General features: G+C 32.5%; 1 protein-coding gene across 1 annotated transcript; it reads right to left on the reverse strand.

Annotated features, from left to right (window-relative positions):
• Positions 1-5,872: 5,872 nt before the first annotated feature.
• Positions 5,873-10,068, reverse strand: LOC125875995 (receptor-like protein kinase BRI1-like 3). The gene is made up of 2 exons (XM_049557087.1): positions 9,920-10,068; positions 5,873-9,825 (listed from the first exon to the last, which is right to left on the reverse strand). Exon 2 carries the CDS (start codon positions 9,655-9,657, stop codon positions 6,079-6,081), a length of 3,579 nt encoding a protein of 1,192 aa, XP_049413044.1. The 5' UTR covers positions 9,658-9,825; positions 9,920-10,068; the 3' UTR covers positions 5,873-6,078.
• Between the last annotated feature and the right edge of the window lie 7,135 nt (positions 10,069-17,203).

The following is a 17,203-nucleotide window of genomic DNA, read 5'->3' on the forward strand; positions in this document are numbered from 1 at the left end:
GCATCGTCAATGACTTAATGTCCACCCTCATTAACAGAAACACCAACATTATTCTCAGCTACACCCCCCACATCAGCAAGATCAATCCGTATTGGTGGAGATGCTTGTTTCTTAAATTGAAATGTGCTTGATTGAGGATCAACATTGATGTTTTCCTTGTGTCGAGATTGCATTAACTGGGAGTGGTTTTCCTTTATCAAGATTACTAGTTCCTCAAATTTCTTGTCAACCTGTGAAAAGAAAACTACATTTAGAGTAAAAAAATCATAATAATTAACTTACGTAATTCTTCAAATGATCTTTCAATTCTTCAATATCTGGAATTACATAGTTGACTTTTTGAGTATCTGCAGAATCATGTACATCAGCAGTTGGGGTCGGAGGCACATCTGGAATAGGAAATGACTGATTTAATGACACATTTGATTGATCCGGCTGACTGGGTTCTGATACCTTTGTTTTATGTGTATCCCCTTTCTTTCTTCTTTTTGGGGGTGGTGGGGATGATATATCAGACACTCTATATTACCTCCTCAAGAACTGTTCGGGAGGTCTTGTGGAGAAATCATCAAAATCAGCTTCGTCATTCGATTGTACTACTTTGGAATTTATGGCTGATAAGGGGGGTGAAGAAGGAGGAGCATGTTCAACTTCAGGTAAGTCAAAAACTGCAAGTTCCTCCGTTGTTGGGACAATGTTTAAACATGCATTCTGGAATAACAAAATAATTGAAATATTAAGGCACAAAATAATGTATCATAACACAAAAAATAATTAAGACACAAAATAATGTATCATAACACCGAAAATAATGATATTAAAAAGACAAACTTGCAACCTTTAATTTTTACAATATAAAAAAAAGATACAATGTTACCTCTTGAAAAATGCTAGACATAAGCATTTCAAATTTTGCCTTATCAGCCACAACCCTCCAATTGCACATTCTTGGGATGACATCCCGTTCTTTGACAACAATTTCAGGATTTAATTGGGGTGCACATTCGTATATCCATACGTTAAGTGCATAAGGCATTTCATATAACCGATGTAACTGTTTGCTAAGATTGAAATCTTGTCTAAGTGAAATGATGAGCTTTGAGAATGAAATTTGTCCCCAAGGATAATCTCGATATCTACCATCTTCAACCATTAGAAAATCGACAATAAATATAAATGTATCACCAGTTTGAGCCAAAACGAATGTATGAATAAAGCACAATATAGACATTTGGAGTGCATCCTGATTGTTCTCCCAATTGCCCATCTTAAATCGTTGGACTAGATGATTCTTGCTTACACTATTCACTGCACCGGGAAAATACTTTTGGAATAGCATACATGGAGTTGATTCTGGGTATTCAAAATCTTTGGTATTGCCTTTAACTTTAAGACCAATTATTATTGCAAATTCATTTATACCAAATTTCAAGATACCCATTTGCATGTCTAATATGCAACACATTAGTTGCCTTATTCCAACTCTAACAACAGGAAACACTTAGTGATTTGACCTTGAAAATTACATTTATGGATATCTAAAAAGGGTCCAAATATTGCAGCCCTAAATAGTTGAATTACATGCTCCCCTATAGACTTTTGAAAATCCTCCAAAAAATTGTTGTTAAAATGGACACCAAACCTTATGGCATGTGTTGGTATCTTTTTTATCTTGTACTTGAGTGGCTGCAAAATTAAAAGAAAAAACATACAATTTGTAATGATATTCATGATACATAAATAAAACACCAAATCACACTACACAACAATTAATGATACATAACACAGAAAATCTGATACACAAATAACTTAAATGATACCAAATTTCAACTGTGTGATACATGAATGTTAGTAGAACATATTACAAAACTTGATACATTATACATCAACTATTTTTTTGTTAAATTTGACAAAAATCTTTTTCATGATATATTCTTTTTAGATAAACATATAAAACAAGGGTTTTATAAGTGTAGACTAAATCTAAAATCGATATGTATCAAACTAAGATAGGATTTTTACATGTATCAGTTTTTAACCCCATTTTACTAAACACTATAACACATTTACTTCATGTATCATTCAATTTTAGTTTAAGATATCAAACGCAATATAAAACTCAGACAATTTTAATGAAGATTAAAAACACATACCCTAAGCAATGTGGGTCTGAAAATAATGGGTGCTGCTCTTCTTCCATTTTTTTTTTGGGTGGGGGTGGGGGTGGGGGGGTTGCAACCTTTGGTTTAGAGGATTCTGGAACATCTTTGTTTGGCTCCTTCCTCAAGTTCAAAAGGTCATGCAAATTTTTTTTCTATTTTTTGCCCAACCTTCGTCATCAGAATCGTATATTTTCTGATTTGTATCTGGATCCATGCGTATTAGACAGAAAATGATGAATCAAAATAAAAATTGAAGTAAAAAAATGACAAACTTTGGGAGAGAGGACGGAAAAGACGATGTATCAATAAGAAAGAACTGAAACAAAAATCAACTGAAGTATCAGACAAATTTGTGAGAGAAAACGTAAAATTCAAAAGTGAAGACTGATGTTTGAAATTTGTTTGATTGAGAGAGAAAAATTTTAAAAATCAATTTGGGATAATGATTTGTAACTGAAAAGATAATTGAGTGAAATTAGGGAGAAAAAGAAGGAGTGACATAGGGAGTGGTGAAACGTGGGGGAGGAAAGAGGGAGTTATGTATCTGCTAGATTTCAATTACAAGTTAAATAAGGGATTTAAGTAATTTTTTTAAAAAGTAAGGAAAAGTAGACAATAGGAAACTTAAAATTGTGTATTTAAGTTATTTTTATTTATTTTTTGGTGAAAAGAAGAATTTGAAGTTTCACATTTTTCTAGTGGACCAGCTTATTAAGGTTAGTAAGCCCAAACTATTTATCGAATGTTTGTATAAGCCCAATTTTTAATGGGCTTGAATTACCAAAATGTTATCTAAAACTTTGGGCCGGTCTTGCAGAAAAATAATACTATAAAGGGTGATCTTGAATTTATGGTCCCATTTAACAAAGTCTTTAAAATATGGCGCGTGTTGCCTATCAGACATAAGTTTTAGTTGTTATGTGAGTGAGTATAAATTAATTTTACTTATGACGTAAGAGTTTGAGGGATTTCAAAAAGCTACTAACGATAGATGGAGATGGTGTATGTTGTTTATCGGGTATGAGTTTTAGTTATATTGACTTGTGAACAATTTAGCAACACAAATAACTGGCTAATTAAATAGGTTCATTGTATTGAAATGTTTCAAACTTCTATCTCATGGGAAAATTAATTTATGCGGACGAGCCAAAAGATCAAGGTCATCTGTTATAGATATCATTTTCGCAGATCAACCTAAAAAGATACGATTTAAATCTTTTTTTTAATTTTATCTCACTCTCAATTCAATTTTTTTGTTACTTCAATTGAGAAATTTGTGTTAAAAGTTATAAGTGAAATTTGACGATCAACTTACATGACAAGATATTGTTATCATTCCATCAATTAACGTAAAAGTAAGATAAAAGTATAGTTGATATGGCAAATCAAAACTTTTTATCACTGTTTTTAGGACAAAATAGAATGGATTACACCACTATTGAACTTTAGTGTCAATTAGCTAATGATCACCATCTATGAAACTCCTTTTAGGACCACCAATTGGCAATTGCAATGATACTCATGTGTCATTATAACTTTGATCAATTTTCCCCAACATTTTCTCCTCCAAATCTCTTCAAATTTCTTAGCTTGTTTCTTTAGTGTTAGAAATTGGGGCCTAGCCATGTGATATTTTGATTACTTTAATGTGGTCGGTTAAATTCATCATGGATCAACAAGTTACATGGTTGTTAGCTTATCACAATTTTTTTTTATCTTGATTTGAATTAGTAATATGAGCAAGCTCACAGAGATGGAGTTATATGTATATTCAATTTACTTTTCATTCTTATCTTGTCAATATGATAATATGAAATGATCTTAAATGAAGAAGAGTAGAATCATATATTCAACCCTAATTTATTTGAGATCAAGACCGTAGAAATTCTTTTGAGGAGAGAGGTGGACCTAAATAAAGAGATGAAAAAAAAAAGGAAGAGGCAAACCTTTAATGTGATTTGACCTTTGCTCTATTTTGATACAATGTGATTATGTGAAATTGCAACACATAGACTTGAATTTAGATATTAATATTTTTACTTCTTTACAAATTACTTTAAAGTTTCATCAACTTTGGATGGTGAATCCTATTAGATCTAAGTTGTCGACAAAATAAAATAGAAAAAGATGTAAAATTCTATACTTTCTTATTTGAAAATATTTATAAGAAAAATCTCTAAAGATATATGAGTGAATCTCTCATCGATGAATATATTTACGTAACTTTATGAGAGGCTTTTTAGGAAATAATGTCATCCAACATGAATTTATTATATTAAAATTATCCCATAATATCCATTTTAGAAATGTCATATGCCAAAATCATGGAACTACCTTCCTCTAAAGTCAAATAAGCTACAAAAGCCTAGTAAAGTCAATAACTTACTCCTAATGATAATCCATCCACAGTATTGAATGGGATAGCTTCTATACCTGCCTAATTAAATTTAAAAAAAGTAATATATTTCGTATAATTTTAAATATAAATTTCTAGTTAGGATTAAAATTATTGAGTTCTGATAAATCTGTAGACATGCTTGTAGTTATATCCTTAATAACGAGACAAGTAAAGGTTGTAAATGGTGGTGTGAATTTCCAAATTGAAATTTATAAGTTTTTAGTGCATTTTGCAACACATATTCAAACTAAAATTACTGAATTTTGTTGAATCTATACAAATAACTGTGTATCTGCCTCTTGGTTATGAATGTCTTTTGATTGATTCTAGATAAAGAATCATGTGACTATAAACAAACAAAAAATGGAATAAAAATGTTGATCATAACCACGATTGACGCGTTTTTATGACTTTATTTGTTAGTATGATTAAACAAAAAGGATAATCAATTTGATGAGTTGTAAAAAGCAGTTTATCCAAAGTTGTCCAAATAAGAACAAAAAAAAAGCATAATCACTAGTCTTTTTACAAAACCAAAAGTCATTTTCTTGAAGTTTAAGGAAGTAATAGTAGAAAAAGAAACTATTTTGACAATTTACTATTTTAATACAATTAAATTTCTCTATAACAACATCGTTTGTAGACAAACATATTATTTAACATATCATGAAAAGTCGATTCCAAAGAAAATTTGGTTGTTATAGTGTGTTATTACAGAGGATAAGAAAAAGGGCAGTCGGTGCATGGTCGGACCACTAGGATCTATTGTGCATAGCCTTACCTTGAATTTTTGAAAAAGGCTATTTTCACAGCTCTAACCAGTGACCTCTTCGTCATGACAATAACTTTACTAATTACAACTGAGGATGATTGTTATATATAGACAAGTTGCCTTTAGTTTGCATTATGGTAGACATCTAAAAGGCTTCTTCGTTTGTTGGTTGTTATATCTGTATGCTGTTTTTTTCCCCAACAGAAAACAAAAATATTGCTTTAGCTATAGGTTAAACATTAGATGAGTAGCTTAAAAGGTTCAAAATCTGAGCTTTAGCTACATATCAGTTGGTTACAAGTTACGACTATGTTGCTCTGATCCTCCAAAAATGTTGTCGTACTCGTGTTGGATCCTCCAAAAGATGAGCATTTTTTGGAGTATCCAACACAATTGCCTGCACAATTTTTGGAGGTTCCAAGCAACATAGTGTTAATGCAGACAAAATAGTAATGTCAAATTTTAATGATATATCAATGTACTATAAGCAAAACTTTGCCATGGAAAACAGAACAGATAAAAGGGAAATTGATTGGAACATTCATCTAAAAACATCTTCACATCTCCCATTCATGGTCGTGTTCTAATATTTACACAGTAGGCAAAATCTGAAGTATAAACTCTTATCAATCTCAATGGTGAAGAACCATTAAAGATAAAAGTTTTTACTACTATCCATGAGGCAATCCAAAAAAAGAGAAAAAAAGAACAGAATTCTAACCACAAAAAGATGAAATATCATTGATTTACGGTTCCCTCTCTTGCGATTCCTCGAGTATAGAACCTTTCACTGAAATGCCATCAAGAATATCGCTTTCTGAATCAGTTTGTAGTTCTTTAAACTTGGTCATCACTTGTATCATTGTTGGCCTTTTGTAAGATTTCTCATCAAGGCATTCAAATGCAACTTTCAAGTAATGATAGAGTTCAGCATCACCAGATAGATTTGTTATTAGCTCAGGATCAAGAATCTCGTGACTTCGTTTCTCGTTATGAAGTTGCTTTGCCCATCCAACAAGATTGTTATCATCACCGAATACACGGGGATCTATTGGCCGTTTCCCTGAAAGAAGCTCCAACAGTATGACACCATAACTGTACACGTCCCCTTTTGCGGTGCACCTGAAACTTTGGTAGTACTCTGGAGGAACATAACCTGGAGTACCAGCAAGTGTACTCACACTTAAATGAGTATCCAGAGCATTTACCAGCCTTGCCATTCCAAAATCAGAAACTCGTGCCTCAAAGTTTTCATCTAAAAGTACATTACTGGACTTCATATCGCGATGAATTATGTGTGGTGTGCAGCTGTGGTGAAGAAATGCTAATCCTCTTGCTGATCCTATCGCGATTTTCTTTCTAGCTGGCCAATCAAGAAACATCCCTCCTTTCCTGCCATCATGAAGAACAGATTCAAGACTTCCCCATTTCATGTATTCGTATACGAGAAGCCTTTCCTCCCCAATCTTGCAATATCCCAACAAAGGGACAAGGTTTCTATGTTTGATTTTTCCAATAGTCTCCATTTCAGCCATGAATTCTCTGTCTCCTTGACCTGTTACGTGCACGAGCTTCTTGATTGCAACAGTACTGCCATCTCTCAGCTGAGCCTTGTACACTTCACCAAAACCTCCAGAGCCAATCATGCTTTCAGAGCTGAACCCGTTGGTCGCTTCTAGAAGATGACCAAAGGTCAGCTTCCTCAATGGTTTTTCAAATGTTGCCACATTAATGCTTAGAGGCTCGGGAACGGTTGATAGTTTCCAGCTGCTACTGCCAGAAGTTGGAAGGCTATCAATGTATTTATCTCTCTTCTCCTCCTCATTCTGAGTCATTTTAATCTTATAAAGGGCAATAACAAGTAGTATAATACATACAAAAGAGACCATAATACCAACCACCATTCCTATAGTTGTAGGCTTCTTATTCCCATGATGGTAAATACTCGATGAATGGTGTCCATTGCCCGAGCCACAAGGAGGAAGGGGGACGCCACAAAGGCCTGAATTGTTTTCGTATCTTGAAGCTGGAAATGTAGTCAGCTGTCCACCAGAAGGAATCGTTCCCGATAAGTTGTTGTTTGAAACATCAAGATCACTAAGAAATGAAAGGCCTCCTAACGAGGGTGGAATGAATCCCTGTAGGCTGTTATGTGATAGATCAAGAACTCCAACTATCTTTAGACCTCCAAAGTTGAATGGAATGGTTCCGGTAAAATTGTTGTGTCCCAAATTCAGAACTTGAAGGAAGCTCAATGAACCTAAATTATCAGGAATGGTTCCTGAAAAAGAATTGTAGGAAAGATCAAGGTAAATCATGCTTCCATTGCTCGTGAAGGTGTACATCGTCCTGCCAGAGTAGATCCTAGTTGATGGACAGAAGTGAACCATAGGTAAAATCGCAAGCCTCTCTTCACGGATACCCTCGAACTCAACCAGTCCACCAGCACCCCTGCATTCAGTTCCACCCTCATTTCTCACAAAAGCAAACTGTTTTCCAGAAGCCATTCCCGGATTAACATGGCCAGCTTGATCAGCAAGCTCAAGAGGGATTGAACCTGTTAGAGCATTGCTATTTAAATCTAGCCATATCAAGTTCCTGCACGAACCTAATTCCTGAGGGATCGGTCCAGTAAGTGAGTTATTACCTAACTGAAGGATAGCAAGATTTGCAAGATTCCCAATTCCTTGTGGTATCTCTCCAGACAGTCGATTGCTAGACAACGAAACCCAAACCAAGTTGGTACAATTGGAAATGGACTGTGGAAGTGCCCCTGAGATGAAATTGTTATTGAGAATGAGTGTTTGAAGGTTTCCTCCATTGATGCAAATGCCCTCAGGAATTTCACCTGTGAGATTATTAGCCCACATTACCAATTCCGAAAGATTTGGAAGGGTCCAAATCTCCAATGGGATCGAACCAGTCAGGTAATTGAAACTGAGATCAATCTTCCTGAGGTTCCTACAATGTCCAAGCTGTTTAGGCACAGTTCCAGTAAGATAATTACTGGCTAACAACATCAGCTCCAGTGGAAAGCCTGAGGCTGCTAAACACAACTCAAAAGGTACATTCCCAATAAACGCGTTGGAACTAAGGTCGAGTACCTGAAGTTTTGTACAGTTCACCAAAGACCTTGGTACATGACCAGTTATGTTATTGAATGGCAAGTAAAGATACCTAAGATTTGTCAATGAACTGATAACAGTATTCAAGAAATCACCCGATAGCTCATTGTTACCAAGATTGAGACTGAAAAGTGAGGAGCACAATTTAAAAGTTGAAGGAAGTTCACCAGTCAGCCGGTTTCCAGAAAGATCAAGCTCCTCAAGTGTGCTGCAACTCTGCCCCAATTCTGACGGAATTTTGTCAAAAAACTGATTGTGGGCTAGCACCAATCGCTTCAAGCTCTTCAATTTCACCAATAACTCGCTAGGAATCTCCATTCGGATCGAATTATGGGCAATGTTCAGTGTATTGAGGCTCTGGCAATTTGCCAAAGAGGGTGGAAACTCAACTGAGGTAAGGTTGTTGAAAGACAAATTTAGGACAGTGAGATTTTGACAAGTCCCAAAATCAAGATCATTGAGTTCTCCAGTTAAGTTATTACGCGAAAGATCAAGAACAGATAGACTCTTGCAAGAAGAAATGGAGCTTTTTAGCTTGCCAGCAAGCTTATTTGAGGAGAAATTAAGGAGATTCAAATTCTGGCAATTGGACAGTGCATAACTTAAAATGCCAAAATCTGAAATGGTGTTACTTGATAAGTCAAGCTGCAATAGTGAAGGTCCAAACTTTAGAACAACCCCTTTAATTGAATTCCCAGAGACATTTAGGTACTTAATTTTATCACAAGACTTCAACAAAGGCTCTAAAACAAGAACCTCAGAGAAATTATTAGCTGATAAATCAAGAAACTCAAAGCTACAGGAACTAGCTATTGAGGAAAGATTGCCATAGAAATGGTTGCCATTGAAATTAACTCTGAGCAAAGAAGGCAAGGCCATGAGATCAGTGAGGTGAAGTAGCCCACTGAGCCCAACACTAGACAGATTAAGCTCAACAACTTGACCATTTGAACATGAAATCCCATTCCAAGTGCAAGGACTTGAAGAAGATGAAGTCCATTCATTCAAGAATCCGTTTGGATCAGATTCAACAGAGGATTTCTTGAAGGCTAATAACCTCCCTACTTGATCATTTTCAGCTAGTTTTCTTGCATTTGACTCCACCACAAAAAAACTACAACTCAGAAGTATTATCATAAAGACAACATTTTTCAACACCCCATTTAGTGAAAAATATTCTTGGCATCTTTTATGACTCATATTGCTGTAAAAAACACCACTAACTGCATAAAAATCAATTCTTTAGAATCTTTAATAGCTCATCTTGCTGAAAACAAACACCACCACCAACCAACTGCATAAAAATCAGTTCTTTCAACTATTTAAGAACACTCCTCCATCCTACAATCTCCAAATCTTCAAGAAAACCTGTCCATTAATGATGAAAAACCAAACAGAGTGAATAAAAGAGCTCCAGAAATGGTGGAAAATCAAGAAATGAATGAAAAGACAAAAACTTTACCAGATTCTTGATGGGTATTTTCAAGTCACAATCTTGAGTTTGTTAAAAAGAGAGGATTTTTGGTATGACAGCTGCTGCAGGTGTTTTGCTTGTACAACAACAATACCCCAGTAGTGAAGAAGAGGTTTCTTGATGTGGGGTGGGGTGGCGTGGGTTGGTAGGGGGTAAGGGGCAGAGTACGATGTTCAGACACAATTGTCGGCTGGTCACAGGAAGTTCATGAAAAAATGTGTTTACTAAAACATAAACATCAATACAAGGTACAACAAAGTTTCTGCAAAACTCAACCAAGTAAAAATTGTTGAAAGAATGTTTTAAAAGTAGAAAGAAAATGAAGGGGAAATTGGTAAAGATGAATGAATAGAATTAGCACTTTTTTTTGTGTGGAGTTTGCTATTTCTCTTTGCTTTTTTTTAACATTCAACAAGAGGCACCTCATGACTCTCTATAGTCTATTTTAATTTATTTTTTGATAAGAAATATGCTGCTTTTTTCTCATATTTGGGTCCAGTCAAACTTGGGATTTGATTCTTTTTTTTCTTCTTGAGCTTAATCACTTTAATTAGGGTGTGGTGGACCCCACCTTAGCTTTTGGTAGGGTGGACACAAAAGACAAATATTGGTTGAGTGCTCACATTGGTTGAAGATGATGAATTTCGAGCTTAACTTAATTCGAGAAATTAACTTATGAAGCGAGTATCGATCAATATGGTAAAATAAGTTTAATTATACAACCTCATATCAGCATAGGACTTTCATTGTCCATTAGTCCTTGCATGTCCATATCTATCAACTGAAGCATGTATAACATAAAATAGAATTTCAACATTAAATAAATTAAAAAATGCAATGAGTTTAGATATGATGTTGTGATAAAACAAAATTTTGGAACTAACTCAAAATCAAAAGTTAACTTTATGAGGTGATCATATTGCTCATGAAAATTATGCACGGAATTTAATTGTGCCATCCCACGCCAATGTGAAACGTCCATAATATGTTGATAAAAAAATAAGTTTGCATGCTATATTACTGGAGTCAAACGAATTTATGTTATTTTGTTTTCAGTAATTTGTGTCGTAATATATTGGAGTCAAAGGTATTTATGTTGTTTTGTTTCTACTGTCGAGCGGTCAAATTATTGTGTTTTGTTGTTCACGCTTTAAAGGCTTAGCTATTAACGTGTAAGTGTCATTGAAGGAAAATAAATTATTGTTTCCTCAACAAATTTTGGACAATTCTAATCACGTGAACTAACTTTTAAGGTCGATTTAAGTCTATTATCCATTTTCTTTAACATATATGATCATTTACCTTTTATTCAAAATTTATATTAAAACATTTCTGGAGGACATGTTTATATTAAACTAGTTATTGGGCACGTGTTTGACACGTGTACTGCTCAAGATTACACAAGAAATTTAATTGCATCATCCCACAACAATGTGAAACGTCCATAATATGTTGATAAAAAAATAAGTTTGCGTGCTATATTACTGGAGTCAAACGAATTTATGTTATTTTGTTTTCAGTAATTTGTGTCGTATTATATTGGAGTCAAAGGTATTTATGTTGTTTTGTTTCTATTGTCGGCAAGTCAAATTATCGTGTTTTATTATTCACGCGTTAAAGGTTTAGCTATAGACGTGCAAGAGTCATTGGAGTAAAATAAAGTATTGTTTCCTCAACTAATTTTGGACAATTCTAATCACATTAACTAATTTTTAAAGTCGATTTAAGTCTATTATCCATTTTCCTTAACATATATGATCATTTACCTTTTATTCATATTTTATATTAAAACATTTTTGAAGAACATGTTTATATTAAACTAGTTGTTGGGCACACGTGTACTGCTCAAGATTACACAAGAAATTTAATTGCACTATCCCACACCAATGTGAAACGTCCACAGTATGTTGATAAAAAGCAGTTTGCATACTATATTACTGAAGTCAAATGAATTTACGATGTTTTGTTTCCAACAATTTGTGTCGTATATTACTGGAGTCAGACGTATTTATGATGTTTTGTTTCTATTGTTGGACGGTCAAATTATCATGTTTGATTATTCACGCTTTAAAGGTTTAGCTATAAACGTGTAAGAGTCATTGGAGGAAAATAAAGTATTGTTTCCTCAACTATTTTTGGACAACTCTAATCACGTGAACTAACTTTTAAGGTCGATTTAAGTCTACTATCCATTTTTTTAACATATATGATAATTTACCTTTTATTCAAATTTTATATTAAAACATTTTTGGAGAACATGTTTATATTAAACTAGTTGGTGGGCACGTGCTTGACACGTGTACTGCTCAAGATTACGCAAGGAATTTAATAGCAACATCCCACATCAATGTGAAACGTTTGCAATATGTTGATAAAAAGTAGTTTGTGTGTTATATTATTGGAGTCAAACGAATTTATGTTGTTTTGTTTCTACTGTCGAGGAGTCAAATTATTGTGTTTTATTCTTCACGATTTAAAGGTTTATCTATAAACGTGTAAGTGTCATTGAAGGAAAATAAAGTATTGTTTCCTCAACTAATTTTAGACAATTCTAATCACGTGAACTAACTTTTAAGGTCGATTTAATTCTATTATTCATTTTCTTTAACATATATGATCATTTACCTTTTATTCAAATTTTATATTAAAACATTTTTGGAGAACATGTTTATATTAAACTAATTGTTGGGCACGTGCTTGACATGTGTACTGCTCAAGATTACGCAAGGAAATTAATTGCACCATCCCACACCAATGTGAAACGTCCACAATATGTTGATAAAAAGTAGTTTGTATGTTATACTACTAGAGTCAAACGAATTTATGTTGTTTTGATTTCAGCAATATACGTCGTATATTACTGAAGCCCGACGTATTTATGTTATTTTCTTTCTACTGTAGGGTGGTGAGGTGGTCAAATTATCGTGTTCTTTTGTTCACGCTTTATAGGTTTAGTTATAAACGTGTAAGTGCCATTGAAAGAAAATAAATTATTGTTTCCTCAACTAATTTTGGACAATTCTAATCACATCAACTAACTTTTATGGTTGATTTAAGTCTACTATCCATTTTCTTTAACATATATGATCATTTATCTTTTATTCAAATTTTATATTAAAATATTTTTGGAGAGCATGTTTATATTAAACTAGTTCATGGGCACGTGCTTGACACGTGTATTGCTCAAAATTATGCAAGGAAATTAATTGCACCATCCCACACCAATGTGAAACGTCCACAAGATGTTGATAAAAAGCAGTTTGCATGCTATATTACTGGAGTCAAACGAATTTATGATGTTTAGTTTCCAGTAATTTGCGTCGTATATTACTAGAGTCAGATGTATTTATATTGTTTTGTTTCTACTGTTAGACGGTCAAATTATCGTGTTTTATTGTTCACGCTTTAATGATTTAGCTATAAACGTGTAAGAGTCATTGGAGGAAAATAAAGTACTGTTTCCTTAACAAATTTTGGACAATTCTAATCACGTGAACTAACTTTTAAGGTTGATTGAAGTCTATTATCCATTTTCTTAACATATATGATCATTTACCTTTTATTCAAATTTTATATTATAACATTTTTGGAAAACATGTTTATATTAAACTATTTTCTGAGCACGTGCTTTATACGTGTATTCATATTAATCAATATGAATTTTTTAAATATAGATAATTTATTTGATAAAAACAGTTTGCATAGTATTTACGGGAGTCAGATGCATTTATGTTGTTTTATTTCTAACGTTAGACAGTCAAGTTATCGTGTTTTGTTGTTCACCCTTTAAAAGTTCAACCCTAAATGTGTAAATGTTGTTGAAGGAAAATGAATTACTGTTTTCTTAACTGATTTTGGACAATTCTAATCACACAAAAAAAAAGAATGACATATTTCTATATCTAATAATAATTTAATTTTAAAATGTATATTTTATCCTTAATGAAATGTTTCAAAATTATAAGTTCTATTATCTATGAAATTTTTATTTTATATATTTATTTCAAATTAGTCTTTCATACAATACTAATTTTAATTAATTAAGAATCATCCACCTTTGGATGAACGTGTGGGAGTTGGTTGCGGGGTAGCTACGTCTGTGAATAATTTTGTATTAATAATTAAAGGGAGCATTTTCAATGCAAAGAAAAATATATATGGAATAAGTATACATGTGTTTTCTTATTTTTGTATAGTTAATTTCATAGTTTGGTGTGTGGTTGTTAGAAAGTTTTTGAGTGCACGAGAGGCAACTCCCCTCTTTAATTTACTTTCATTATGTTCATCTCTTTCACATCTTTTGTCTTCATTATCAATACAACATAACATCTATCTTTTTCTTTTTTTAATGTTCGCGAGGTTTAAGCCAATTTGTATGTATCTCGATTACTTTTATAAGGTATTTGCTATTTTTTTTATATGGGTATAGATAATAATAACTCTGTGTATCAAAATTTAGATAAATATATTTGTTGAAATCTGAATATAAGACTTTATGATTTTCTATCCACTTTATCGATCATGAAGCCACATCTTATGTGCTAACTATGTATATCGTGTACATTAAGATCTGTCGTTTATATTACGATGAAACACAAAGTACATAATTAAAATAAATAAATCATTATACATAACTACTTGATTATTAACCGTTGAAAAAATTCCATCTAAAAACTAATTTTTCTATTTTTTATTTGTTTTTCTTACTCCGATACATTTATAAAAAATAATTGTATTCACGCTCTTTGTCGCATCAGCGCTGAGAGGTAAACGGCTTATTTAATTTTCAGTGGATCTTATTAGATTTGATTTTGGAAGTCTCTTATTAGTCTTAATTGGCTACCTTCAATGCTCATAATTATGGTTTTAATTAATGTTTTTTTAAAATAAAAATAGCAATAGTTGTCAAATACGTACTCACAAGTTTCTTTCATCAGAGGGACAAAAAAATGTACCAAATTTCTACATCAACTTGTAGTCTAATTTCATAAATTATTCATTAATTTGTATTCTTGTAGCCCCAACATTTCGAAAAAAAATAAAAAAAATTAGTACTAATTAGATAATTAAGTACTAAACGTAATGTTTGCCTGTCTTAATTAATCAGTGAAGAGTCAATGGACTTGCCTTCAATCTTACGTAATAATTAAGTTCCATAGACGTTAATAAGAGTAAATTTCGTCGTAGTTTCTTACTTAACTTATATAATATCTGATATTGTGCTTATTGGGAACTTGTGTTACAAATTTTAATTGTTTAAAATTTGTAAACATTCTACCACTTGACAATAGAGAAAACTTATATTCTAATTACTTTTGTCATCGTAATACATTAACTTAGTATATTTAATGTTTAATTAATTAAAACGTACATTTTTTTATCCATTATTTGTGTAGGGAAAATGTTTTATTTAAACTTATTTTCGAGCTGTGGAGCAGCATAGTGAAGAATATTTTCTTGGAATAAAGTATATAATATATTCAAAAATATATATATACATATGAGATGAGGCACGGGGCGCGGGACCTAGGGTTTGATGCTTAGGGGCACAATTAACAAGTCTGTTTTTTTCTGCTCAAGGGTTGTTTACTCTTTAGTTTATCCATAGTTTTTTTCTTCTTTATTTTTGGGGTTCTTTTTTTCCCATTAGGTTTATCCATGGCGGATCTAAGAATTTAAGGTTGTGGATGTTCTAAAAGTGGCAGAGTCAAAAATATAAAAAAGACATGTTAATTGTGAGATTCGAATTCAGGCTTGACAACACAAAAAAATTAAAGCCTTAAGCACCCACCCAAGAGCCAAGAGACCAATCATATCATTTGTTCATTGGGTGCTCTATGTTAATTTTATACAATATACCTCTTAATTTCTACATAGATATATATATTTCGAGATGAGGTTAATGGGTGCTCGAGCACCCGATTGACTCCATGTGGACCCACCCCTGGTGAAGAATCAAATCAAACACATAAGTTATAAGATTTTATCGTATTTGTTCACTAGTCAATTCGTGGTAATTTTCAAAAAGCATTGGATTTCTCCACAAAGACTCTTCTTATTTAACAAACTCAATATAACTAGTCAGGTGAAGTCCTAATCGTCATGCGACCCAAATCTAATTCTTCATAGGTTTTCAAAGATTGAGGTAAGTTTGTTAAGATAACTTTATTTCATGTGATATTAGGTCTAAGTCGTCCTCTGTAACCATTTTTTACCAGCCATGTTTCTATACTTACAAACTAGTACATCTAGGTACCAATATAAGACATGATTAAACCATCTCAAACGACATTATCTCATTTTAACCTAGATGAATACTACTAGTACAGTTGTATGTACCGTATTTTTGAGAAATTTAATTAAAATATTAGGAGTGTCCAAATTACCAATTGTGGTAATTGAGGGAACACACTTTTGTCAACATATATGCACACCACACGAGTGAATATAAAGTAGCACAAAGTTGAATCCAATTCTCTTGTCTTATACTCATACTTTTGCCCTTTGTTATCAATAGATTCGATTCCCCCCTCATAACATAATGCCAAATACTCTTATCACTTTAAACAAACTCAACAACTACTTATTTTTAACGACGTAGTCTAGTAATCAATAAAATAAAAGTGAATTATGAGATTTTAAATTTTAAATTTAGCAAAGTCAAAAATATATCACAGTGTGTGATTTTTTCGTATTTGTTTGAGTTGTGGTGGATAAGATTATTGTGTATTTATACTATTGGATAGTAGCAGATATCTTAGTGAATTTATCTAGGTATACATAAATAGACCGAAACACTACCAACAAAAATAGGGGAAAATCATAACGTTTAATGTTCTAATTTTTGTGGAGATAAAAGGTATTACAAATCTTGATGAGCAAAGTTACTCGAAACTTGTACCCGATGAGAAATATTTTATTTGTCTCAATTTTATGACATCATTTGGACATTGAGAGGCAAACTTCTTTATTTTGTTGTCCTTTTGGTTTTGGATATATTATTTTTAACGTAATTGATTATTTATTTATTTTTACATATTTAAAAACTATATAAAAAGTATTACAAATTAGAAGAATAAATAGTGGTAATCTTTTTTTTTACTTTCAAAATCCAAGTCATGTATTATAAATTGAGATTAGAAAAAGTAATAATTACACAAACAATTTAATCAAGATACGTCCAAACTGAAACAGTAACTGGTAACTACTATCATTGAATAAAAAACTCTATAATATTTGGTAGCATTCCAATGAAACAGACAATCCCCTACT

The sequence above is a fragment of the Solanum stenotomum genome, chromosome 9, assembly GCF_019186545.1.
Source record: "Solanum stenotomum isolate F172 chromosome 9, ASM1918654v1, whole genome shotgun sequence".
NCBI classification, from domain to species: Eukaryota; Viridiplantae; Streptophyta; class Magnoliopsida; order Solanales; family Solanaceae; genus Solanum; species Solanum stenotomum.